Below are 27290 nucleotides of genomic sequence, written 5' to 3' on the forward strand. Positions count from 1 at the left end.
TGGAATCGGAGGGGCAAACAAGTCCTTAACTCTGTTTTTTAAAGGAAAGAACACATCATCTTTCATAAAGCTCAGATACTGAACTCCCCAAAATACTAAGCATGCCACTTACTTTCTCTCTCTATATATATACATGTATATATATATATATATATATACACACACACATGTATATATATATATATATATATACACACACACACATACATATATACATATACATATATATATATATACACACATACATATATATGTATATATAAATGCATCCATATATTAAACAGTATGCCATAGTGGCACGTCTCTTTACAAGTTAACAATTATGTAGATCCCTATGTATTTCTTACCACTTCCAATAATTGTAGAAAAATTAATCAACATAAGAAACAATTGTGCAAGAAGGACTTTCTTTAGAACGACACAAATATTTTGTCCTTAAACTAAAGTCAGTCCTTTAAACTGGCAAAACCTATCTTCCAAAGGCTCCTGGGCCACTCATTTCACTTAAAAACCAGATGGACCTTAACTAATGAAAAAAAATGAGCAATGACTCATAACCACTTCTTAAAAAGCCATTAACATTTTTTAAACACTTAAACTAAACATTACAACTCCATTTACAAAAAATACTTACAATGGTAGATGTCCTTGTTACCAAGAATAACAGAGAGTTATTCTTAATTGTCTGTGCTAACTTCAATACAAATCACAAACCTCATTAAGTCTTGGGCTAGAGGAAAGCTGTTCGCTGCGCAGGCCTCCGGGTGGTATGCCTCTGAATGTCAGTGTTCCCAGACCACCAGCTGCAGCAGTCAGTGGAGAGAGGCCTCACAAGGCAGGGTCTGAATTCCTGTTACTAATTAACCCTGAAAGACAATGCCTACCCCTAAACAGACCAACCCGGGACCAGGTGAAAAGATAACAACACTGTATGGAATATTTCAAGATAGTCAGAAGAGAGGATTTTGAATATTCTCACCATGAAGAAATGCTTAATGTTTCAGATGATAGACAAACTAAATATCTTGATTTGATCATTACACGATGCATGTTTACAATGAAATATCACACAATACCCCATAAATAAGCATAACAGACCTCATGACTATTTTGTGCAAGGGTTAAAAACAATTTGCCCAAGCCAAATTTTTTATCCACTTCAGGATGACAGATAAAAATCTCACAGCATGACTTTTGCATCATAATCTTGTTCCTGTCCCTCATCTAATTTTCCCTTTGGCCAGTTTGGCCTTTCCCTCACTTTTAAGTTTATTTTATCTTATTTTATGTATTTATGTGAGCTGCTTGAACCTCCTGCAGCAAAGTTGGGTGAAAATAAATAAAAACTTATGTAAAACAGTTGACTATCTGGGAAAAGATAGGAGAAGGGAAATGAATCACTGTTACCACAATAATGCAGTTTGCTTTTCCTAAAAAAAGATTTGCTGCCACAAAATAAACATCTAACTCTTGTATGCCTGTTAAGCTGTTGCTCACTGCTTCCCTGAGGAGCCAAACAGTCCTAGATTAACATGCACCGGAGTCTAACAGAGCGATTCTTCTTAGTCACGTCTTTTATAAAATCTTTTTATCTCTGATCATTTGAATCCCAGCTAATTCTAACTTTTCAATGCATTTATACACTTTTTTTTTTTTTTTTTGCTATCTGCCTAACTCAGAAAACCCCATCACACCCACTACTTTGCACACAGTGACATAAGAAATGGAAAATCATACATTAAGAATTAAAATTAGAAATAAGAACTAGACTTATACTAGACTTAGACATCCCCAAGATATTTGACAACTAGTTTTCATTTGCTAGTATTTAATACTAATATTATTACAGTGTTGTAGTCTGTTCTTTCCTCTAGTAACTCTTCATTATAGTCCCATTATTATTAATTCTAATGGTGACTTGTGGGATGATCTAGGAAGCACAGATATTTATGATTTAGGATCTAGGAGCCACTCATTCTTATTTCTATGTTAACTATCTAGACCAACATGACGATGTGAAAACCAAAATTAAAAACATAATACAACTTATAATTACAGAAAATAAAATACTGAGATATAAACTCAATATATACAGGACTTATATGCTCAAAGTACAAAAGGCTGATGAAAAAAATCAAAGATGATTGATTAATAGATAGATGTATACTATGTTCACAGATTAGAAGAGTCAACATAGTAAGATGTCAATCCTCCCAAGCTGATCTATAAGTTCAATGCAATTCCTATCAAAACTCCATAAGAATTTGGAGTTTACCCTAAAATGTACACATAAAGGCACAGCCACCTGGATAGCTAAATAATCTTGAAAAGAAGGACCAAGGGGAATCGATCCATCCCTTATTAACCTATTGAGTCCCAAGCTTTGAATTTTGCAAATGTTTCAAAGAAATTAGCAAAGGTGAATTAAAGTAGGTTGGAAATAATAATCTAGAGCTTATATATAATTATATTAATATTGTAATCATTGTTAAAATGTCATATAATGTGTCATATAATTAGATATTATATACTATATTTAGGTTTGTGTAGGTGTTATACATCTGGAATGATGGGACAAAATAGGTTGACAAAGGGATAGACACATAACAGATGATTGGTAAGAATGAAGAACCCAGAAAAAAGTCCATGAAAACATGCCCAGTTGATTTTCATCCTTTTGATAAATAGTACTGGAACAACTGGACATCCATAGACAAAAATAAAATAAAATAAAATATAAAAAAGGAACCTCAGTTTATTCTTCACTGTTGCACATCCATACCATGAACACTACTTAGCCATATAAAAGAATAGACTATTGATATAGGCAATGATCTGGATAAATATCCAGAGATTATATTGAACGAAAGGAAGCCAAAGTCAAAATATTAGCTGTAAAATGATTCCATTTATAGAAGATTCCCCAGATGACAATATTGTAGGAAGAGAGAAGACAGAGGTCATCAGAGATTAGCAGTGAAGGCAAGGTGGCTCTAGCAGGGCAACATGAGGGATAATTGCTATGAAACTGTCCCACTGTTCTGTTGACTGGGTCAATGTCAACATCCTGGTTGTGATATTGTTCTACAGTTTTTCAAGATATTGCCACTGGTTGGTGGGGGAGTGAGTGAAGGTACACATGAATTATATTATTTCTTACAACTGCATTTAATTCTATAATTATCTTTAAATTAAGGTTTAAATCCTTTCTTGACACCACCCCTCCTGCCAAATCTCAAAAAAAAACCTACTTCAAATGAAACTTCCAAATACAATCCATTTGTACATGGGTTACTTACCATAATTATGCTTTAAATAAGTCTATATGGATTCACTTATTATCAATGCCATCTTAAAATTTGAAGTTGAAAGTATTTATTTTGCTCTACCACAATAAAATTAATTGATTGCAAGTAAAATATTTGATATAGAGTAAGAAGCATTACTTTCCAAGTGAATACTTTTCTTTAGCAGGTGCTATAGTCTGGATATTGAAAGTCCCCAAAGGCACATTCACTGAGGGCTTGATTCCCAGGGCAGTACTATTAGGAGATGCTGTGGACCTTTAAGAGGTGGGGCCTTATGGGGAGTCCTGACATCACTGAGGGTTTGCCCTAGAAAAGGACTGTGCGACTGGCCATCCTTTTTCGCTTCTGTTTCCTAGTCATGATGTGAGTGGCTTGCTCTGCTACACGCTCCTGCTCCTGCTATGAAGTGCCACCCTTGCCAGAAGCAAGGACATCTCACAGGAACTTGACATCCAAGACAAATAACACTATACCCACCATCTACTGTGAAAATGGATCTTGTTTTCCTGACAGACCACAACCTCACCACAACAACCTGACTACCCTAATCAGAATCCAGGGCTACTCCTCACTGGAGTTTGATACTCAAACCTCCACTAATAAGTTCGGTAGCCTGAACACTGCTTCCCTTCCTCTTCTACTTCCTGTTTATGGGCTCCATCAGGATTGCCACTGGAGACTCCAAACTAGTCTACCCTCCCTTGCCACCACCTCCCCTAACAATCCCCTCCACTGCTTCTAGAATGACCTGTAATCAGCCCAAGCCTGGTTTTGTATCCCTCCCAGCAGTGGCTCTCAAGTGTGGTCCCAGCAGGAGTCACCTCCAGTGGGCAACTAGGTAGCAGTTATTTTTCACTGATGGAAGCTTTTGGACAAAGTTTTTGAATTAAATTTTCCAAAGGGCAAATGTAAAGATATCCTCATGAGAGCACCACAGGGATCCTCTTGCATTTAGATATTCATTAGAAAGAAGAAAAATATACCCAATTACAAATAAAAATTCTGGAAATCACACTTTACCCAGAGATTATCCCATATAGACCAAGATCTGTGATGATTTTTTTCTTGCCAGTATATTCCTACCTAATAGGAATTTAGGACGTTTTCAAGGAATTGAATACCTTGCTTTATTACCAACATCACAATTAGATAAATCTAGGTGTGTGACATTTGCAGATATCATCCAACAGAATCCTGTTGGTGGAAAACAAAACAAAAAGGCGAGAGTTGCTGGTCTGCTGGGTGAAGTACAAAGTAATAGCCTCTCTGACTTGTCCCCTTCCTACCTACCTCTCCAGTGGTATGTCATGCCATCCACCCAGGAGGTAATCTGCACCCAACCATGAGAAGCTACATATATGGAACAGTCTTGCCACGTCTACTTTTTCTGTGGAGAATACCCTTCCTTTCTTCCCACTTAAGCCCTAATGATCCTTCAAGACTCCTCTGACTTTATTTCTCCTACAAATCCTTTCCTGGCCTCTAGACTGCTGACATCCAAAGGGCAGGGACTCCATTATCTCTTTATGGCCCCAGAACCAAGCAACATCTGCCACTCCACGATGTAACAAATGTTCGTGAGGTGAAGATCTAAGTCACTTGTGGTTGGAGGTCTTTTTCTCATTTTAATACAGCTATAATGTTCTCTTTTTATTTTCAGTGTTGATTCATCAATGCATAATATCCCTCTGGAGTTGGAGACAGAGCGACATGTTTTCTGTTCCTCAGTTCAGAAGCAGAAAATAAAATAGGAATCACGGGATCGAGTGCTTCTCTGTAGCAGCCTCATGTTCCATGTTTCCACCTCCTGCTTCTGAAGTAACAGTGACATCAGAGCCTGACCAGAACTCTCAGTGCAGGAAAGCAAGATCACAAAGCTCTCTCACTGCTTCTGCCTTGTGGAGAGATCTGCTTTCTAATGGTAATGAACTTAGGCAATCATTGGAAGTTTGTTTTTAAACTGCTTATTTCCAGAGAATAAAAAGGCTAGGTAGCCAGGACTTCTATTTTGTTCTAATATCTGCTATGACACAATCAGACTTGGAATCATTTTGTTTTCTCAATAAGTTTAGGGTTTTGAAATCTATGAGGGAAGACAGGTACATGAGAGGTCTCCTAATAGCTACATTGATAATACCAGTATAAATCTCATGTTGTGACCATCTGTACCATAGGAAAAAAATTTTTCAGTAGATTTTTTTTTAAAGACAAAAAAAAAAAAAGATTTTATTTTTTTCAGCAGCAATATCTTTCAACCAACAAAAATTCCTTCTCCTCAATAATATTAATCAATCTATCAATCAATCAGTGGAGCCTGCCTGTCTGGTCTCTCTTCTTCTGAAAGCTTATGGAAAACTTTTCTGGCTTTAGATGAAGATCTTGTGTGCTCCAAGGTCATCTGTAAGTCACTGGCTTGAACAACGGATTCGCAAGCCAATCCTCTCTCCCAGAGCAATGGGTGTGTAGCGAAGCTCAGCACGAACAGAACTGCTGGCCTTACAGTCAAAATGAAATGCGAGTTTGCCAGGGGTGAGCCTCGTCCTGGCTCCAGGGACACAGCCTCCCATTCGGCTGGACCAGCATCACATTCCTGGACACCAGGGTTAGAGTCTTGCGAGTAATCAGAGATGTACAAAGTGTGACATGCTCCAGTTAGGCTGTTATATGTCTAAAAATACGGGTATTTGTCTGCTCTCAAGCAGTAAGTCATCACATGGCAGAACTGCAGAGGTTTTCCTCAAGTGGGGACATAAGCTGAAGGCAATGCTGCCAATGGAGCAAGGCTTCCTACCTGAGAGAAGACCCTTCCCTTTCCATGCAGTTGTTCACATCATCACACTTGGCACAACAGGCAATTTCCTTTTTTGGTCCCCAGTACTAGGAAGGAAGAGACCAATCTTATTCTTGAATGGAAAACATGAAGTACCCACAGTTTTTCTGAGGAAGTACTGAGAATAGGCAAACACCTGTGTTGGGTCACCAAGGAGATAAATGAGCATTGTCCACACCAGACACACCAGGAATGAGACACTTTTCAGGCGTGTGCTCTCAAGCGCCCACAGACACTCGCTAAGAACCCTGCGCATCCCAGCTGACAGTGCAGGATAAGTTCTCTCCAGCCCCATAGGGTTCCATCCTCACCTTCGTCCCAAAATAGAGTCAAAAGTAATGGCTGCACCCTTGGCCAACCCACAGAAGCCCCATAAGCCTGTAATAAAGTGGACCACAGTTCAGATCATTCTAAAATCTGAACTGCTGCATGCTACATTTTCCCATGTATCTGTGGCTCCAACTGGGTATCGGGAACACATCTCCCTGACAGCACAAGTTCAAGAAAAGAAAACAATGGAAAGATTCGGGAGTCATTTGGATAAGTTCAGCTTTATACAACATGAACTTCATTTTCTTAGATTTTTCACTCCCCTGCCATCAGGTGAGATTTGGTCTACTTTCAGGCTCTGAACATCACTGGCCGGGAGTAAGATTTCTGCGGTTGTAATCCAGGTCTAAAGAACTGAGACTCATTCAGAGGCAAAGCATTGCCTCATATTCCCCAAAGAAAAATCACAACTTAAAGAAAGGAGTGAACAAAGAAGGAAGGGGATCCAATGGAGATGAAATAGGCTAATTCAAGACATTCTGAAGTGAGAATTTTCAGACCGGAGAGTAAACAAAGATAAAAACACCTGGTCACACCTCAGCTTTCCTCTAACAGGGACCCTGTCTCTAGTAGACAATACTTTCAAAGACCCTGAAGTCACCAGTTGATACCTGATCATGATACCAAGAAGATTATCCATGGGTATGCATGACTACCAGAATCTCCTGGAAAAATGCCTTAAAATCTTGTTGATGGAACAGAGGGTGTTGGAGAGAAGAAAGGAATAAACAAAAATATTTCCAAATGACTGCAGTTATTTCAGCATTCTCCCAGGTAATTCCTAACTCCTTGCTGTGGTACTTCCTTTCACCCACACTCCCACTCCCAGTGACACGACCTGTTTTGAGGACTGCTGTTCATCTATAAGCCAAGAATAGTACCTAGGATACAGTAAGTGCTCAATAAGTATTCATTGAAATAATAGGATGAATAATGTATGTTCTACATAGAAAGTGCCAAAACTTAGTTTCCTTTAAAGGCACTTTACCCTTCATAGGTCCTGCTCCCCATCGTGTGATCATAATCCTTGCTGGCTTTGAGTAGATGGTTCCACATGCTTGAATTAGGTTGCCTCCTTCAAAATGCCTCTTTGGCCAAGATTTCTCTCATTAAGCAGTGTCTGATTTCAGCGCAGGACTCCCTGACAAAACCCTCCATGCATTCTGGTCTTGAAGCCTTGGCATCACTAATGTAAATCCACGGTACAGGGACTGTCCAGCACACAGAGACACAGCTCACTTGCCTTAATGGAAAGCTAATTGACGTGGTAAGCCCCGAAGGCAGGATTACTTTCAGTCAGGCCCTCCCTAACATTTTCTGATGATAGCCAAGTGGGCAAGTCCAGTCCTTTCTCCCCAGAAACACAATACTGTTTTCTATACCAACAAGTATTAATTCAAATCCCTAGCGGGCAGTCCAGGATATGAAAATTACAGTAATCTAATCTTGTCGAGGAAGAAGTATGAATCATCATTACACGGTCTGACAGTGAAGTGATTAATGAAAGGCTACACAGAGGGTAGGGACCACGGAGATGGTTCCCTGGGGGGCCAGGAACCAAACAGTGGGACCCACCGGGCAAACATCAGAGAAGCAACATCCTGGTTTCCAACCCAGGGGAGGAGAAGCAAGGAACAATGCCATGCCACTTGCTTTTGATAGTGAGGAAAATTCCGTGACTGAGGGAGCAAAAGAATAGGAGTTTGGGTCTCAAAAATCTTGGTTCTGTTCTATCTTCCCACTGGGGTAGTGTTCAAGCTCTGCAGCTTACTTGTAAACTGGAACTGTAAACAGTGTGCCAGATGGCACCTCAGACAATGACCTACCAATCTCAATCCCCCACAGCCAAAGCTATAGAATACGCAAAGGGCGAGCGAGATTCCAGGTAGCCACACCAATAACAACGCTCTCTAAACAACATCCCAGGAAGACACATTCTGAATGCAGACTTGGCCCTTTCTGAAGCCTACAAAAAACACAAAGCTCCCTGTCTCCCATCTTGGAAAAAAAAAAAAAAAATCCCAGCTTGAGTGCACTGGGAAGTTGGTCAGGGAGCCTACAGCCCTGAACCATCACTTGACTTTTTTTTTTTTTTTTTTTTTTTTTGCACAGCTGTATTCAATTTTCTGTCCTTGGGGTTTTAAAAGGAACATTTATTCCAAGGCCAGGATTCTCAAGTTTTATGGTTATACAACTCCCTCTCAGGGCCAAAGAATGTTTGAAAAGTTTTAAGCCCAGCAAAGTGAATTAGTAAAAGTATCCAAATGAAAGTGAAATAAAAAATTAAGACATTCCAATTTATAGGAAAACCTCTTACTTTATTGTACTGTACTTTCTGTTTGTCCTCCAAAGCTATTCCTACCTATTTCTCATGCAAATATAGGTGGGGTGTGTGTGTATGTGCGCATAGAGGAGAGCAGGTGAAGAGCAGAGAAGTACAAAGGTGTATTTAGAATCTTCCATGGTTTCTGTTTCCTTGTTTATGGCCTTTCTATTTTTTTTTTTTTTTTTGTACTAGGGATTTAACCCTGAGGGTGTTTAACCATTGAGCCACATCCCAGACCTTTCTATTTCTTATTTTGAGACAGGGTCTTGCTAAGTCGCTTAGGGCCTTGCTAAGTTGCTGAGGCTGTTTTTGAACTCGCGATCCTCCTACCTCAGCCTGCCTTATGGTAAATTTTATTTTAAATTAGGTGTACAGATTACTTGAAATTCATAAAGGATCTACAAAGAAAAAAATTCCTTTAGGATGTTTATATGCTGGTTTGTTTCCCTAGTTAGAGAACTAAATCCTCAATTTTTTTGGTAGTAGACAGCAGTTTAAAAAAACACGTATTTTTACCTAAAAAGGTAAACAAGTGACATGTTTAATTGAACTGCTGTAAGCTAATTTCATTATCAACATATGAAAATAAGGAAATAAGAGTTGGGGAACTGAGGATAGAATGAGCCTCTGATGAAACGCTAACTAGTTTTAAAAGTGCAACCAAATGGAGGTATATTAGAAAATCCACAAGTCCCTTACCTGGTCTCTTCTGTTCTTCTGTCTTCATGTCACCAATGCCCACATCCCAGACATCTGCCCCAGGCTGGTTACACAGGCACAAACGCCTCTTTCTCTTTGCCCCTTGAAGTCTCCCAAAGCCCGCTGCCTGTTTCATACACTCATCTGATCTGACAGACAAAGCAATGCTCAGGCTTTGGGGCCTGAGGTTTGCGACAGAGCACACACCACCCACATTAGAAGCCTGGCTACTGCCCAAGACAAATAAGATGTTTTCGAGAAACAAAGCAATTTGCACAGATCCACCCGAAGCAGAGAAAAACTGCCATCAGTACTCCTCCATAAAACGATCTGCAACATTGCCAGTAGCACCTGCTTAGCAAAGTCCTGTTCTCTGAAAACAACTGGAAGACAAGGAAACTGACCTGACTCCACTCTAGTCATGATGAGGCCTGCTGCAGGCTGCTCTGAAGTGGCTGACAGTCCCGAGCAGAGCAAACCAAACCTTCTCTTTGCAACCTTTTTCTTATGTTCCTTTAAAATCAAGAAATCAAAAGTGCCCTTTAGCACGGCCCTGCAGCAAAGATAACAGGTTGAAGTTCAAATGATTTCTTCCAGACAATCACTCTAATCCTCCTGTGATTGGAAGTTGTTAGAAGTTAGTGTGAGCCCTAAACCTAGGGCACAGGACAGCTAAAACACAAACAACAACAACCAAGAAAAAACAGGATTCTAAAATCTGGGCTTTTTTCTAAGCCAGCGATTTCTTCACGGATAATAGTCTAACTTGTAATCAAGTAATACACACTCCCAATATCACTTTCTCATAATAAATAAATTTTAAAATCATCTGTATGTATGCTCTAGGACAAATTAAAATGCTTCCTTCAGAATGTTTCAAAGAAAGTAATACTGGGAAATTCTTTTTTCAAAGCCTCCAATACATGCTTTCTACACATATGATAAAACATATTCAACTATAACTTCATATATGGGAAAAACCCTTATACCAGTGGCCTTTAACCAAGGTTAGAAAAATAATGACATCCTCCAATTTCATGCCAACCTGTTGGAAAAAGAATAGGATTTTTCAAACATTGTTTTAGCAGAGCTCATCTATATTTTATGCAAGATGGAAATATTAGCTAGTAACACTCAGATAAAATACTTTAAAAATCAAACTCACTAAAATGTGTGTGTGTGCTTGCACATGGATTTACACACACATCTTGCCAAAAGCAAAGAACAAACACTGCTCAGACTCATCCAAAATGAGCCGTCTTTGGTCATGTGCTTACACTGTGATGTTTGCTCAAAGTGTTTTTATGGGCTTTATAGCCTAAGGAGCACTTCTTTTCCAAGGAACATTTTCACAAGAAAATGGGCAGATTGGGTTATAACTTGAAGGAACATATATCTTAAAAAGTCATTTCCACATACTCTAAATTAGTAAAGAAGCCTGGGGAAAGAATGCACTAATAGAAATGTTAAGATCCACGTTCAAAGTAGTTTAGGGGTTTCTGAGAAAGTGTATACTGTGAGCATTTGTGTGTATGTGTGTGTGTGTGTGTGTGTGTGTGTGTACATGAACACGTGTGTGAACTTATGTGTGTGCTTTTCCTTCCACCTTGCTTCAGGAACTGCTATAGTCTCAATGGTCCGACCACTGGGTTCCAATAAGGTCTTAGGAGATACAGAACAGCAAGGCCAATACATCAAGACTTTGCTTCATAAATGTCTTTACTGCATATAAAATCAGGGAATGACTTTGCTCTTTATTCTGATTTCAAATGAAGATTTTTCTCAACAATTCTACCTAAACTCTGAAAAGGCACATTAGTGAACCGCTTCTTTCAGTTTCCTCCTGGTCAAAACAACAAAACAGGGTTGGGGGGACATAGCTTTTCAAATGGGAGGCTCTGGGTTCAATCTACAACATAAAACAAAGAGAAAACAAAAAAAATCAAACCCCTCAGAGAACAAAGCTCAGAATGACTCTCTTCTGGGAACCCCCACCTTAGCAAATCCTTCCTGCATGTCTTGCTCCCCAGGGCTACAGGTTAGCAGCAGCCACCTACATACATGGTTAGTCAGAAGAGCTGGCTCCCAGGGAAGAGATTGGCCTTCAAACCCTGCCAGCACTTTTTTTTTTTTTTTTTTTTTTTTTTTTTTTGGTACTCAGGGGTGGTTAACCATTGAGCTACCTCTCAATGGTACCTCTCTTTTTTTGTATTTTATTTGGAGACAATAAGTTGCTGAGGCTGGCTTTGAACTCAAGATCCTTCTGCCTCAATCTCCTGAGCCCCTGGGGTAACAAGTGTGCATCACCACACCTCAGCCCTACCAGTACTTTTGCTGGGTGTTTCAGCAGAGCAGGAAATGATCCTGAAGTAAGTTTTGTTGTAACCAGACTCTAGTTAGGTCAAAACTTCGAGAAACAGTTACCTAACTCTCTTCAATTTCACACTTCGTGTCCTCTCATCAGCCTTCTCTGATCTGGTATCTCCAGTATTGAACTCCTCTTATCAAGTCATGGACAACATCCACCTTGGCAATTCCAATAGATGCTTCTATCTCGCTTCACTGAACTCTCGGGAGAACCTGACTTTGTGAACCCTCCTTCTTTTTGAACAACCTAAGTTCAATGACTACCCCTGCAACTCTTCTCCTTTTTCTTCCTCCCTGGTGGGCCACACTTTCTCAGTTTTCTTTACAGCTCTTCTAAATCCCATTTCATTCTGAGCCCCTCTCCCCCTACCCCTCTCTGTTTTCATCCTTTCCTATGGATTTACTTATCATCTGTTATCTCCAGGCTGGATTACTCCTCAGAGTTCCAGATCACTGGAACTAGCTCTGAAATAGCTCTGTTTGGATACTTAACAGGCACCTTGTGTTTAATGTGTCTAAACAGATTCTGGAAGCTGAAAACCCTCCTCCCCATTCCTAATTCTCTTGTCCTTTCTCCCCAAAACTCACCTATCAAGTGCTGATATCCATATATATTCACATATATATTCCATATATATTCCATATGTATATATGGTTTTATATCACAACACTCTATTGGTAGAATTCTAATTCACATACAATTCACCACAGTGTATAATTCAATGGTTTTCATATATTCACAAAGTCATGTGACCATTACCAAATCAATTTTAAAGATTTTCATCAATCCAAAAAGAAACCACAGATCCTTCTAATTTCCCACTATATACCTTAATTATAGGCAACCATTTGGGTTATTTTCATTCTTCGGGTATTTAAAATAATTTCATACCATAAGCTTTGGTGTTTTGGTATAAGCATATATTTATATTTCTCTTGGGTGTGCACCTTGGGATATAAATACTAGGTTGTGAAAGGTAACAACTAAGTGTGTTTAACTCTTTGAGGAAGTGCCGCAGTGTTTTCCAAAGCAACCACATTAGAAACATTTTTCATTCCCAACAGCAATGTATGAGAGTTCCAATTTATCTATATCCTTACCAACACTTCACTTTATCTGTATTTCATAATGAGTATAAGAAGTGTCTGATTGTGGTCATGTTGCCTTTCCTGATAACTGACAATGTTGAAAATCTTCCCACGTGCTATCGCCATTAGCATATCTTCTCCGGAGAAAAGTCTATTCACATCCTTTGACTCTTTCTAATTGGTTTGTATTTTTATTACTGAGTCATAAGGGGTCTTTATATATCCTAGGTGTAGTTTTTTATCACAGATATAATTTTTGAACTATTCTGAGGGTTGTCTTTTCACTTTCTTGATACTGTCCTTTGATGAACGAAAGTCTAATTTTTGATGAAGTTCAATTTTCTTTAATCACTTGTAGTTTTGGTGTCGTATCTCAAAAATCATTCCCAATTCAAAGTCTCAAACTTCATTCTTTCGCCTGTGGATATCTAGTTATCACAGTATCATTTGTTGAAGAAATTATTCTTTTCCCATAGAATAGTTTTGGCACATTTGTTAAAAATCAATTGACCATAAATGTATAGATTTACTTCTAGATCAATTCTATTCCATATGTATATATCCCCATTCTTATGCCATAACCACACTGTCTTGATTACTGTAATTTTGTAATTTTGAAATCAGGAAGTTGAGTCTTCCTATTTCATTCTTCTTTTTCAAGACTGTTGTGACTATTCTGGGTCCCTTGAATTTCCTATTAATTTTACGATCAGCTTGTCAAATTCTGCAAAGAATCCATTTGAGATTTTTATAGAGATTGCATTGTATGTACAGAACAATTTTGGGAGTATGGCCATTTAAACAGTATTGTCTGATTCATGAACATGGACATTTTTCCAATTATTTAGGTTTTCTTTATTTCAACAAGGTTTTGTATGTTTTTGTTGCTACCATCATTGTTGCTATTACTATTTTGTGGTACCAGGGATTGAAATCAGGCCTTGCACATGATAAGCAAGTATTCTACAACTGAGCTATATCCCAGTCCTTTTTAAAATTTTTATTGGAGGGCAGGTTCTCACTAAATTGCCCAGGCTGGCCTCAAACTTGTGATCCTCCTGCTTCAGCCTCCTGAATAGCTAAGATTACATGTATGCACCATGGCACTGGCAATGTTTTATAGTTTTTAAGAATGTATGTTTTACATTTCTTTTGTTTAATTTATTCTTAAGGATTTTTATGTTATTATAAATTCCTAATTTCATTTTAGATTATTAATTATAAGTGTACAGAAATACAATTGATTTTTGTATATTGATTTTATATTCTGCACCCTTGCTGGAATTATTAGTTCTTATAATTTAATGGACTCCTAAGGATTTCTATATACAAGATAATGCCATTGGCAAATTATTATTTTCAAATGCCATATTGCAAATATTTTTTCTCTTTCTAATCTGGAAGACTTTTATTTCATTTTCTTACATAAATGACCAGGTTAAAACCTCTAACGTAGTACATATTAGTATGCTAATGTCATCAGTTTTGAGGAAGACTCTTGGGGTTCTCCAGAGTGATAGAACCAAAAGGGTGGATAGATGGATGGACAGATGGATGGATGGTGGGTGGATAAATGGATAAACAGATGGATAGACAGATGTAAGATGGGTGATTTATTAGGGACACTGACTCTCAAATATTAGGGGCTAAGTCTACAATAGGCTGTCTATAACCTGGAGACCCAGAAATGCATACTGCATGGTTCAGTTCAAGTCCAAAGGCCTCAGAACAAGGGAAGTTCGTGGTGCAAACCTCAGTCCAAGTTAGGTGGAAGGCCTGAGAACCCAAGGGACCACTGGAGACACTAGAATTCTAATGTACAAGAGCAGAAAAATAAGGGTGCCTCAGCTCCAGGGAAGAGCCCAAATTAACATTTCCTTTCTCTTTTTTTCTATTGGGGCCCCCACCCAACTGGATGGTGCCTGCCCACACAAAGGGCAGATCTTCTCCACCCTGTTTACTGATTCACATGCTCATCTTCTTCAGAAATACGCACACAGACATACCCAGAAGTAACGCTCTACCAGTTATATGGCTATACATTAACATGGTCAAGTAGACATCTAAACTTAATCATCACAAATACTAAAGGGCAGTGACGAGAGTGGGCATCCTTGTTTTGTCCCTGATCTTAGCGGGACAAGACAGTATGATCTAGCTCTGAAACTTTCACAAGTACCCTCTGCAGAGTGAAGAAGACCCCTTCTAGTCCTAGTTCCTTTAGTATTTGTGTGTTTTCACATGATGTTATAAAATGTCTTTGCATACACATGCACTTTTGGCTTGCTTTACCCCCTGGATGCTTTTCTTATACCATCTGCATAGTTTTCTATTTCTCACCTTTATAAGGTCTCCATTTCAGGACGTCCCTGGATCATCCTATTCAAAAGTCTCTACCCACTGCTAGATCTTCCCCAGTCAGGCAACCATAGACCCTTCAAAGCACTCAGCCATTATCATTATACATACGAAATCTGTTGACACCTGTATAGAATCTAATATTTGCCAGTATATATGCATAATTTTAGTTCTCACAATAATAGGCACTATTTTCACTGCTCTTCAGATGAAGAGATTGAAAAACAGGTTGGGTGTCTTACCTAAAGTCATGAGGTTTACAAATGCCAGACACAGGATTATAACCAGGACACCTAGTTACAGAGACCATTCTCTCTTTCTCATTTTTCCCCCTGCCTTCCCACCCCCCACCCCCAGTGCAAAGGATAGAATCCAGGGCCTTACACACATTAGGAAGGCTCTCTGTCACTAAGTTAAATCCTCAACCCTGAGACTGTTCTCTTGAACACTTGCTGTCACATCTCTCTATAAATACTTTTACTTACTTATTAACTTATTTACTTTCTATCCATAAGCACTGACAATCTGATTTATTCCTGTATCCCTAGCATCTAACAACATACATGACTTGTATTAAAAACATATTTATGAACAAATGGAATGCTGGTTATGATAAAAGAATTCCATAGGACTATGCTGAGTTCTTTAGTTTTGAGAAATATCGATTCCCTTTAATACAATGTTCCCAAACTCACTTGGGCATAGACCCATCTTCCATCACCTGCCCCCACTACAATAATAGTGTAGGGAGCTGTGTTCCAGGGAACACACTTTGAGAAATACTGCTCTAGAGAAGCAAGTCAAATGACACCGTTCCAAGAAGTATGTTCCCGTCCTGATTGTGCAGCTAGATACATTTCAATCTACAAAGTTTAACTTAGAATCCCTGGAAGCACTTTCAAAGCCATAGCTCAGTTCAAAAAGAATTGAGTACCAAGTTTTTCTTTCTTTCCTGGAGTTTCTAAAGGATACACTCTAATACAGGACCATGAGGAAATGGGTTTTTTCCAAGTGTCATAATGGCTCCACTGCCCTGCATGTTTGTGGGTCCACTGCTTCTCATGGGGGCAGCTTTAACTTTTTTGAAGCTCTGGTTCATTGAATATGATTCAGACAGGGCCACCACTTATCATGTGGCTTAACCTAGTCTCAGAAGACAGGCAAAACCAAAAAAGCTTTAATCGTAACACTTCTTTCTATTTCTTTCTCCAAGACTTACCTTAATGCTGGTATTTAAATCATGGCTTCAGACATAGATGGACTTCAAAATCATTTCATCCCAGCTATCCACGTCTTTATCTACTTGAACTTTCTGAAAAAGGAGAAAGAAAAATATCTGCTCTGAAATCTGAGAGAAAACACCAAATGATATAACTCTATCTGTGAGCACAGCAGGATATTCTAATTAATCTGCTGTTTCTGAATAGTTTTTTTCCTTTCAATCTGTCTACCTCAGCCACTACAAATTATAGGCAGTGATTAAAGAATCTTTTCAAACCTGATTTTAAAAGTACTCAATAAAAGAATACTTTTTCTCTTTCATCTTAAACTTGGTAAATAAAGTCATTTCCATGGAATGGTTCTCCAAAGCTCTTTTTTGTGGTGACTGAAATTTTACATATTTAGTCAAAAGGTGAGAATTAACTTTGGTAAATATGAGTACTTTCTAAATCCAAATTTATATCAGATCCAAACAAGGGGCCTTGGGAAGAGGAGCCATGGTATACAAGGAGACCTGAGAAAACAGAAAAAATGGGTTGGACTCCTCCTGGAGTTGGATGTATATACCCAGAAGGAACTAAGATCTGATTCCTTAGAAAAAGAGAGATGCTTAGCAGAGAAGTGAGGAGACTAGGATAACTGTCTCAGGCACCCAGTGTGAATGATTTTTCTAGAACTTGTTCTACACCATTGATACCAGGCAGCAGCCATCTTCAACATGTATTTTCCTCAAAGGCTGGGAAGGAAGGGAAGAACCCACCAACTCTAGAATGTACCAGAGTAGAATGAATGCCAGTGTGCATTTCCCCATGTGATTTGCCTAGTGAGATGTAACGTGTATGGAAGTGACTCACCTGGTGACAGTCATTCCTCACACTCAAAGTAGCTAAGTGCCTATAGGACATTCTGATGACTTAGCTGGGAGAAGTACTACATACCGCAAGGCTCCAGCTCCAAGACCCCAAACAGAAGAGGAAAGCCCCTGGGTTCATTAGCTGGTTAGAGGTTAAAAGATGAGTGGTTTCTGGGAAATCTTTTTTATCATCAGCTACTGAGGTATTTCCTCCTTTTCCCTCCCCATGTCTATTCAGCACTTCCTTGTATGACCTTTTGAAAAAGTCAGGACAGAGTTCACACATAAGTACAGAAGGCCCTGCAATGAACAGCAGCCAGTGACACACCAGCACTGTGAAGGACCAGAGCTGGCAGTGCTTGGTTCTCGGTTTTCATAGACACATATGGGAAGTTTGTTGTCAGAAGCCTACTTTATCTGGTGAGGAGAATGGGGCTCACCTCCAGAAACTCAGGCCCAGAGGCAACTTATAAGGAAATCATCTTGTGAGGGGTGAGTGGGTGGAGGGCAGTCAGCCCACTTGAATTTCCCATAAGGGAAAACCACTGCATGATAAAATTCAGATAGCCATTAACTCATTACTTTAAACCACAAAAATGGTTACAGTACACACAGACTAACTATTGGGTTCAAATAGATGACTCTTGGTGCCAAAAAAACAAAAAAAAAAATTTTTTTTTCCTCCCCCATAAATCTGTTTATTACTCAAAAGTTTTGGAGCCTTGTGAACTGGGATAGACCAATTTAAGACTCTTTTCCCCCTGGGGTTCTTTCTTAGTATGCTAAACTTCAGAGAAATCTGCCTGCTTTGGATAAGGAGAACTCACATTATATCACCTACAAAGGAAGGAAAAGGGGAATTATTCAGAAAGGGAAAAGTCCGAGGACCAGGAAAAGGCAGGCAGAAACAACGATCAGGGGAGGAATACTCATCCTTCCCTCCTCTCCACAGTGCCACTCTCTTCCCAGACATCGCATCAGTTTCTGGCCCACATCCCTCCAGCACCTCTGGAACAAAGGCTTTCAAACTTAGAGTGTACAGAAGAATTACCTTGGGGCTCTAGAACTGCAATGGACCTAGAAGAAATTCTACACTGGAGATCATGAGCCCAAGCACCAAAAAGCAGCATGAAATCTGGACATGGAACACTTTAGTTGTAGGACTCTAGCTTGCTCAAACACAAAGGGTGACTAAAATGATAAAATATCAGAGGTTAGTATGTGAACTGGAAAACAAAACTGTGAATCAGCTTTAACACAGGCAGGATAATTTGGGAAAAAGAACAAGAATATAATTAGAAAAGAGTTCAAATTTAATGACAGATGAAATTGAATAAACTATTCAAACTGGTTAAAAAAAAAAAAAAAAGCAGAAAAAAAAAAAAAAGAAACTCCAGAAGAAAAGGAAGCACTGGGGAAAGAACAGCCAACATGGTAAATGCAAAAGAAAGAAGAGGTGGAAGGAAGCTCCAGGCCAGATGGAATGGCTTGTCCCATCTTTCCAGTGTTCTCTGACCTTCTGAAGTCATTTCCTCTTCAAAGAAACAAACTTTCACTTGACTTTCACATGATTATCAATCTATGTACAAAAGATATGACAAGACTAATTCTAGACAAGACTATTTCTAAACCAATGACAAGATGAATTCTAGACCAATTCTAGACCACTTGCATCTGGAGCAGAGATGAGGGATGAGGTTGAGATGAGTCCCAACTTTTACCCTGGCTATGTTCTTCCATCCTTTTCTCTAGATGCCTAGAGAAAGGAGAGAAGGTTCTTCCAGATAGTTTCACAGAGCCTTGGTACTTCCTCCTTACAACAATATGAATCTCAGGATGTTGGTTAGGATTCAGCTCAGATATCTCCAGTTTCTAGGAGACTTCTCACTATCCCACTTCCCTCTCAGGGACCTTTCTCCCCTGAATTCATCCCAAAACACAAACTCTCTAGTGTTAGTGGCCTCTTGTCCTCAGGGGATTGGTTTCAGGATCCCCCAGAGACACCAAAACTCACGGATGCTCAAGTTCCTCACATAAAATGGTAGAGTATTTACATTAAACCCACATATATACTCCTAAGTACTTTAAATCATCACTAGATTATTTATAACACTTAGTACAAGGTGCATGCTACGTAAATAGTTGTTATGCTGTATTATTTAGAGAATGAGAAGGAAAAGGTTTGTATTTGTTCTGTGTAGATGTAATTCTCTTTTTCTGAGTTTTTTTAATCCACACATGGTTGACTCCTGGGAACCTGGGGATACAGAAGGCTGACTTAGTCTCAACCATTCAGGGTTGTATTAACCTCAATAATAATAGCATAATCAGTATTATTTGAATATTCATAAAATAATAAATCAATAAAATGCCATCTACCTATCAGAAGGCCTCCAGTGGCTTGAATTAATGACCTACAGATTTCACCATGTGTATATTAACAGTGTGGGGACAGCCCTGTTCCATCCTTCCTTGGGTATATACTCACTATGTTGGTGCTTAGGACTTACCATTCTGCTAGCATTCATTCTAGGACCAATTAAGTTGATAGAAAAACTGTAAGTGATCGGATGGTCACGTGAAGGTTTAAAGCAAGGAACAAGGACAACAGCAGAAAGGTGGTATTAGGAGATAGGGGCAGCAGGGACAGAGATGAGGAAGGACTTCCTTAAAAAACCACCAGGTCCACTGCTGTGTCTTTTAGTGGAAAGGAGAGCTCTCAATGACACATTAAACAGGCTGGGTTTCACCTTAATGTTGTGTGTGTGCATGCATGTGCATACAACATTGGAAATAAAGAACAAAAAATAGAACATTTTAAGAGTACTTGCCACTGGCATATCCTATTTGTTAAGTAAGGGATAGGGGTTTTGTGATCCTAGACTTGTAAGATTTTTACACACTAGGATAGTATCCTCATAACAGTGTGGACTTTCCTTAGTACTGGATTTGTCATTCTGTCAAATGTTGGTAGTCTTCACTCAAAAGAATATATTAAATTGTGTCAATCTTTTTGCCCTTTTACCACTCTTAATCAAGAGTACCTGTATTGTAGTTGTCTATATGCCTCTGAAAGTAAACTGTTGGGTTTTATAAGCAGGATTCTTCTCTTGTATGGTATGCTGTTAGTATTTCAAAGCCAGGAGTCCAGTGCTCAACAAGGTACCAGTGGGCAGAGGGGAAGCTCATTCTCCCTGTGAGGGCTTCCAGCCACGAGCATGCCACCAGTCAAAATAGCAACTGATGTGGAGGACATGTGAAGGAGAGGGAGCTAAAATAAGCACCGCAGCCCTCCCTGTGAGGTCCAGGCACTCCACGCCCCTCTGTCCTTGGGGATATCATCCTACAGGGACATGCTACCCACTTTGTGGGCTTTCTGCGTATATTGGGGGTTCTTTCCACATAACCCATGACAGCTAAAGTTCCTAAAAGGAAATGTCAGGTTTGATACATTTTCAAATATGCTCCTGCAAAATCCTTCAACATTTAAAAGACATGGGTATTATTCCCAAATTATAAGCAAATAAATTTAACTTTCCATTAAATTCTCTCATGTGTGTCTGTTTGCCCAAAAACCATTTGGTGAGGTTTGGAGGTATAGCTCAGAGGTAGGGGGCTTACCAGCACACAATTTCAATTTCTGTGGGTTCAATTTCCAGTATCACAAAAAGAACAAAACAAAACAAGCAAACAACAACAACACACACACACACACACACACACAAACTTCAGTGTCTCCTACTACTTGTGGAATAGCAACCACAAAATGAATAAACAAGTAGCAAACACTGAAGACAAACAGCTTACTGTGTGATAGATACATGTGCTTGTACATATGAGTTGATGTCTATATCTCCAAATATAGTTAAGAGCCAACTTTATACTTTGTAATTAAACACACACACACATACTGTATTCTTAATGTGCAAAATTGAAAAGACAGGAAAATTTCAACCTCTCACAGTATGCCTCAAAGAACACCATGACTTCCTCCAAGTGTCCTCAAACCCAGGCGAGTCTGTAAATCATGTGAGTATATTTTTACAGATGATCCTAGGAGCCTGTCTAGTGGTACCTACCACAGTTAGCAACAGAAAGCTAAAAGGAGGTAAATAGTGGTCTTCCCAGTAGACCAGAGTGGGCTCAAAGCAACCACGGTATCTTGAGTCATCTTGGCCCCTCTTTGGACCCCCAAGACTCTTACAACCAATCTGTGCAACTGAGTACTGGTGTGGGCAAATATTTTCTCTTTTCTACTGGCTTCATGTGTACATGTTTTCATGAAAATAAGATTATGATGCTAGGCCTTCCTCTTTTCTATCTTTATGGACAACACATATCAATTTAAAAGCCGATTGCTATGTAAATCATGGTTGATATGAAAAATACACAGCACGGTCTCAAGTTCATCCTTGTACATACTCTGCCCATCGACCTTCATAATGAAGTAAGGAGGTGGTGGTGGGTCCAGGCTGAATGTAGATGACCTTCACCTCCTTGCTCTCATCATGGGTACATGTTACCAAGGTGGGTCTTCAAGTGTGAGCACCTTCTTTTTAATGTTAAAACTTTCTCAGACTCGTCCCTCTCTCCCTGCCACATGCCAGCAGTTGCACTATCAGTAATAAATTTACAATGTCAAAAGCCTAAGATGAATTCAGTAACACATCTTACAATTTACACTTTATAATTCATGGCATTTAAGAGCATTTAAAGTAACTGTGCATTTGGGAGACATTATTTGTCCTGCAGATAATGCTTAGAACAACATAAATTCCTTGACTCCCTTGTGAGTGAAATGCATGTGAATGAAGTCAGATTGTGCCACATGAGCACACACGGACATCCTACAGCCTATGGCTGTCCCTGTGTGGGCATAGACAGACTCTGCTTGCTGGCTGCATAGATGCTTAGTGGTCCTCAGGATGTAAAGGCCCCAAAACAAAGCCAGGTTGACTGGATTATCACAGAGTCATTCCTTGACAAATGGCCACTACAGTAGCACTGTCCCCCACCCACAGGGGATACACTTCAAGACCCCTAGTAGATGTCTGAAACTGCAGATAGTATTAAACTCTATATATGTGATAACCTGACAGCAGTAGCTAACAGGAGGGTAGCATGTACAGCATAGATATCACCTCATTACAGTACACAATTTAACACATAAATTGTTTATTTCTGGAATTCTCCACTTAATATTTTTTGACCATGCTGGTCGCAGGTAACAAAACTATGGAAAGCAAAATTATGAACAAGAGGGTACTACTTCATGAGGAGATGTCCAAAAACAGTTGCTAAGCAGTGCAAAAAGAAATGACTTTGGATGGAAATAGCAATAAAAAAAACTCAGGAGAGAGATATAGATAGATACAGACAGAGATATAGGTGGAGACAGAGATAGAGACATGGTTAAGAGATACAAATAGAGAGAACACATACTACAAATCTGTGCCCAAACTTCCAACCCTGTGTAGTGACCAAAATATGGAATAAACAAGAACTGATGGAGGACAATGCTCCATCACAGCTTCCTTGAGAGACAGGAGGAGGAGAAGGAGGAAGAGGAAAATGGAGAAGAAGAAGAAGAAGAAGAAGAAGAAGAAGAAGAAGAAGAAGAAGAAGAAGAGGAGGATGAGGATGAGGATGAGGAGGAAGAGAAAAGAAAAGAGAAGAGAAGAGAAAATAAAAGAAAACAAAACAAAACTAGAACATAACAGAACTGTTACTGTATAAAAAGAGGTGACCTGAGTCAACACATGTGAATATCAATGCACACTTCTGAGGCTGCTCGGCCACTGGCCATTAGTCCAGGAAATATCACAACCCTACTTCTTACTGTCATCTGAGTTTGAATCATTCTTTTAATAGGCCCCTAGTACCTAACAGCTGGAGAGTATGCAAAACACATGAAAAACACACTTCTTCAGAGTATGCGGGGGAAAGTTAATAACAACAGCCACAGCAACAAATATTTCTGGAGCAAGTAATACTTGCCAGGCATTATTCTAAGCATGTATACATGTTAACAACTAATCACCACTAGATATAGTTATCATCCTCCCCTGCACAGATGAGGAAAGGCATAGGAAGGCTGCCCAATGTCTCCTAGGCAGCAAGTAGCAAAGTTTGGCTCCAGAAATCTTAGTCTAACCTACGATGCTAGGTTTCCCCACTGATTAAAAAATAATGTGAAAGTCTTCAGAGAGATAAAAACCTCTTCATTTGATTCTATACACTTCATAGTCAATATTTCCAATCTATATACCTTGTCATATTTCCAAATCTATACACCTTGTCATAACCACAATCTTTCTGATTTCCCTGCTGGAGCAAAATGGACCATCACCATAAAAGTCCAAACACAGTTTTACAGCCCAGACTCAGGTACTTTTCTGCTTGGGGAGAAGTAAGAGAAATCGCTCCTTAAATTTTGGGGTAAGGCTCAACCAAAATGTGCAGATGTCCATGAGCCTGGTACCCTTGTACCAAAGTCCCACCACGGATGGTGGATACCCTTGAGCTTCAGTTTAATTTAATGTACCAAACCCAAGACAAACAGATGTGTACTAAACATCAGTGAGGACTAGGTACTGCTATGTGCAGAGAAGGAGAAAAAACTCAGGAAACTGTGATGTTTAAAGTCTTCTAAATAAAAAGTAATTTAAAGATCTAAGTGGAAGGGATTGGAACACAAAGTTGAGGGGAGGCAAAGGAAGAGACATGTTCCAGGGCATCGTCCTGGAGGTTAAATCGCAGCTCACAGAACTCTCGTACTTTGCAGGTAGGAATGCAAAATGGTACGACCACTTGGCAAAACAGTGTGGCAGGTGTTTCTTTTATAAAAATAAAGTTAAACATACACTTAACATATTAATCAGTCATCTCGCGCCTACATATTTACCCCATAAAAAATGAAAATTTGTTTCCATATGCCCATATGTAAATGTACAGGAGTTTTATTCATGAGTCCCTAAAAAAATGAAACAACCCAAGTCCTTTAACTGTTGAGAGGATAGGCAAACTCTGTATCCACACAATGAAATACTAAACAGCAATAAGTAATGTTAACATATGGCCAAATGGATGAAGAGCATATGCATTATACTAAGAGATAGAAGCCAAGCTCAAAAATCTATGTGCTGTATGATTCCACTTATACAACATTCTGGAAAAGGCAAAACTAAAAGGGTAGAAAAGAGTAGTGGTTGCCAGGGGATCAGGTTAAGTGGAGGGATTGATTGCCAAGGGTCACAGGGAACTTTCTAGGACGATGGATATTCATATCTTAATTATAACAGTATTACACAAGTATGCACTTATGAAATCATAGCTGTACATTAAAATGGGTAAATTTTACTATGTGTCAATTACACATCAGTAACTCTGACCTTTTTAAAAAGCATCTCAGCAATCGTGCCAACAAAATCATCTCAAGGAATGGGGCTGTTATCTTCTACAAGGTTCAACAAGCCATGCAACTAACTTCCTTTATTAATTTCCACCCCCAATTTCTTCACACACAGCATTTATAGTAAGAGTATGTGTTGCTCATTTATAGGGAATAAACATTCCTTTAGTCATATAAAATTTCTTAAAGTAACTTCTGTGTGTTTAGTGAATAGTTTTGCTCCACCTGTGTTTTAGTCAGCTTTTTTTTGCTGCTGTAAGCAAAAGATTTGACAAGAACAATTTTAGAGGGGGAAAAGTTTATTTGGGGCTCATGGTTTCAGAGGTCTCAGGTCACAGAGGATCAACTCCCAAGCTCTGTACCCAAGGAAAGGCAGAACATCATGGCAGAAGGATGTGGTAGAGGAAAGTAGCTCAGAAAGCAAAGAGAGAACTGCTCCACTCACCAGAGACAAAGCATAATACCCCAAAGGCATGTCTTCAGGGACCCACCTGCAGTTACCACCCCGTTAATCCACTCAAGTGGATTAATGTACTGATTAGGTTAAGGATCTCATAACCCAATCATTTCACCTCTGAACATGAGCTTTTGGGGGACCCCTAATATCTAAATCACAGCAACATGCTCCCACCATGACATTCCTCCACAGACCCAAAGCGAAGAGACCAACTGATTATGGACTGAAACTTCCAAAACCATGAGCCAAAATGAAACTTTTATCTTCATAAATTTATTAACCCAGGTATTTGTTATAGTGATGGGAAGCTGCATAACATACTCCATTAGTGAACCTTCCAGGAAACAAAGATTTCCATCAAAGTTAATAAAAGTTAAAAAGTTTTACAGAATATATCGATATAGAATATCGGAATGTTTTGAAACCCTCTTTCTTTAACCCTTGCTAAAACAAAAGAATGTCAACAAAATGGCAGAGTATGGATACTCTTTACTATATTTCTACTATTAATAATCTTTGTTTACTGGTAAAGAGAAGTCAAATTTTAAGAATCTTAATTGATTTACATGTTAAAATCTTTTAGCCGAACCCTGTTTGATATAATCCATAATGAAGCATTTATCTGCTTTACAGATTATTTTCTTTAGTTGCTCTAGGATTGGTATGCTGAAAAAGCTCTTTGAGTTTTTTGAAGTTGCAGCTTACCTAGAGAGAAGCCAGAAATAACACACAAAGGCACCACCAGATCAAGTTTGATTCCTGTAAGTCAGAGAGAGGTGCAGTTGCAGGAGGGCCAGCAAGACTCAGCCTCCACATTGTGGGATGTTGTACACATCCCAAAATCACATCTGTTTTGTCCAAGACAAGATTTATGCCCAGTATTCAAAACACAAGGAAAAGTTTAAGTTGTTTTGATTGGAATAACTGTAGCCTGCTAACATGTACTTCTTCCAGGGAGCTATCAACTTCCATCTTTTCCTCCCTCTTTTCCCCAATTCAACCCTAAGAGCAATAGCACAGAGTCCAATGGGAAACCAGATCAAAACACACTTCAGAAGACCAGGCCCAGGGACCTCCACAGACAACAGGCCCCAACATCACTTTTCGTGTTTTCCTAGTGCACAGGAATGTTTCAATCCAGTTGGAACCATCCAAACTTGAAACCAACATATAAACTTCATCTGCTTTTCATTTCTTAAAAGTTTTACTCAAAAGAAATTGGTTCCCCAAAGTAATCTTAACTCATCCACCTCTCCATTATCAGACAAGAGAAATCTAGTCATTTAGGGCCAGCATAGGTGACTTAAGTGACTTCCCAGTATTTCCTTTCAGCTACTTTTTTGAAGCTCTTTAATGATTTTCCACTTTTCCTACCACACCATATTTCTTAGTATATATATTCTTAGAAAGATCTGCCCTTAAAAAAAGGTCACTGTTCTGTTCTGAAGGATTCCTCACTCAACTCTGAATTCAGTAACTTTTCACACAATATCAAGTATTAAAGGAAGATTTTTCCGGTTTGTTGTTTAAGGTGTTAAGACATTCTTTTTTTCTTATCTGGACTTGGGACTGCCCTTTGCATAGCCCCTTCTTATACACTAACCAGCTGTTTCTGTCTTCCAAAGACAGCAAGGTTAAGGCTTTATACTCGAGACTTCTGCTGGGTCATTTGTCCACATATTTACCTTATTTCTTCCCAATGGCTCCAGACATATCATCTCTATTCTTATTTTTCAAAAACCTCAGAGTTAAAACACATATACCCCTGCAATGTCAAACCCTCTGCCAAAACTGGATTACTGTGGTTTTCTCCTTGGACTCCACCATAATGACCTAAAGATGTATTATATCTAGATTCTTAGAGGTCTGTTAAATATTAATCGTGATGATGTGAAATGCTGGGAAATTGGGTCATTCTGAATTTCCATTATTAATCCAGTCTGCTATATCATGTCTCTGAGATTCTAGAACAAAATCTTAAACCGTCACTGACCAAAACTCTCAGTTGTCAAGGATTCACTTGAGAAGCTAATGAAACCTA

The 27290-nt window shown here is 39.1% G+C and overlaps 1 protein-coding gene across 5 annotated transcripts in view; it reads right to left on the reverse strand.

Annotated features, from left to right (window-relative positions):
* The window catches only part of Svil (supervillin), a 223911-nt gene that overhangs the window by 151731 nt on the left and 44890 nt on the right, over positions 1 to 27290 (reverse strand). For 3 of the 5 annotated variants that reach the window (XM_047520177.1, XM_047520176.1, XM_047520179.1), the window contains one exon: positions 16527 to 16619. Coding sequence is in view for 2 of the 5 variants with exons in the window: in XM_047520175.1 (XP_047376131.1) it covers positions 9494 to 9629 (136 nt within the window). In the remaining 3 variants the exon portion in view is untranslated. Of the gene's footprint in view, positions 1 to 9493; positions 9645 to 16526; positions 16620 to 27290 lie in introns of those variants that run through there. The other 2 variants (XM_047520175.1, XM_047520174.1) reach the window with 1 other exon arrangement.

The sequence above is a fragment of the Sciurus carolinensis genome, chromosome 12 (assembly GCF_902686445.1).
Source record: "Sciurus carolinensis chromosome 12, mSciCar1.2, whole genome shotgun sequence".
Classification (NCBI taxonomy): domain Eukaryota; kingdom Metazoa; phylum Chordata; class Mammalia; order Rodentia; family Sciuridae; genus Sciurus; species Sciurus carolinensis.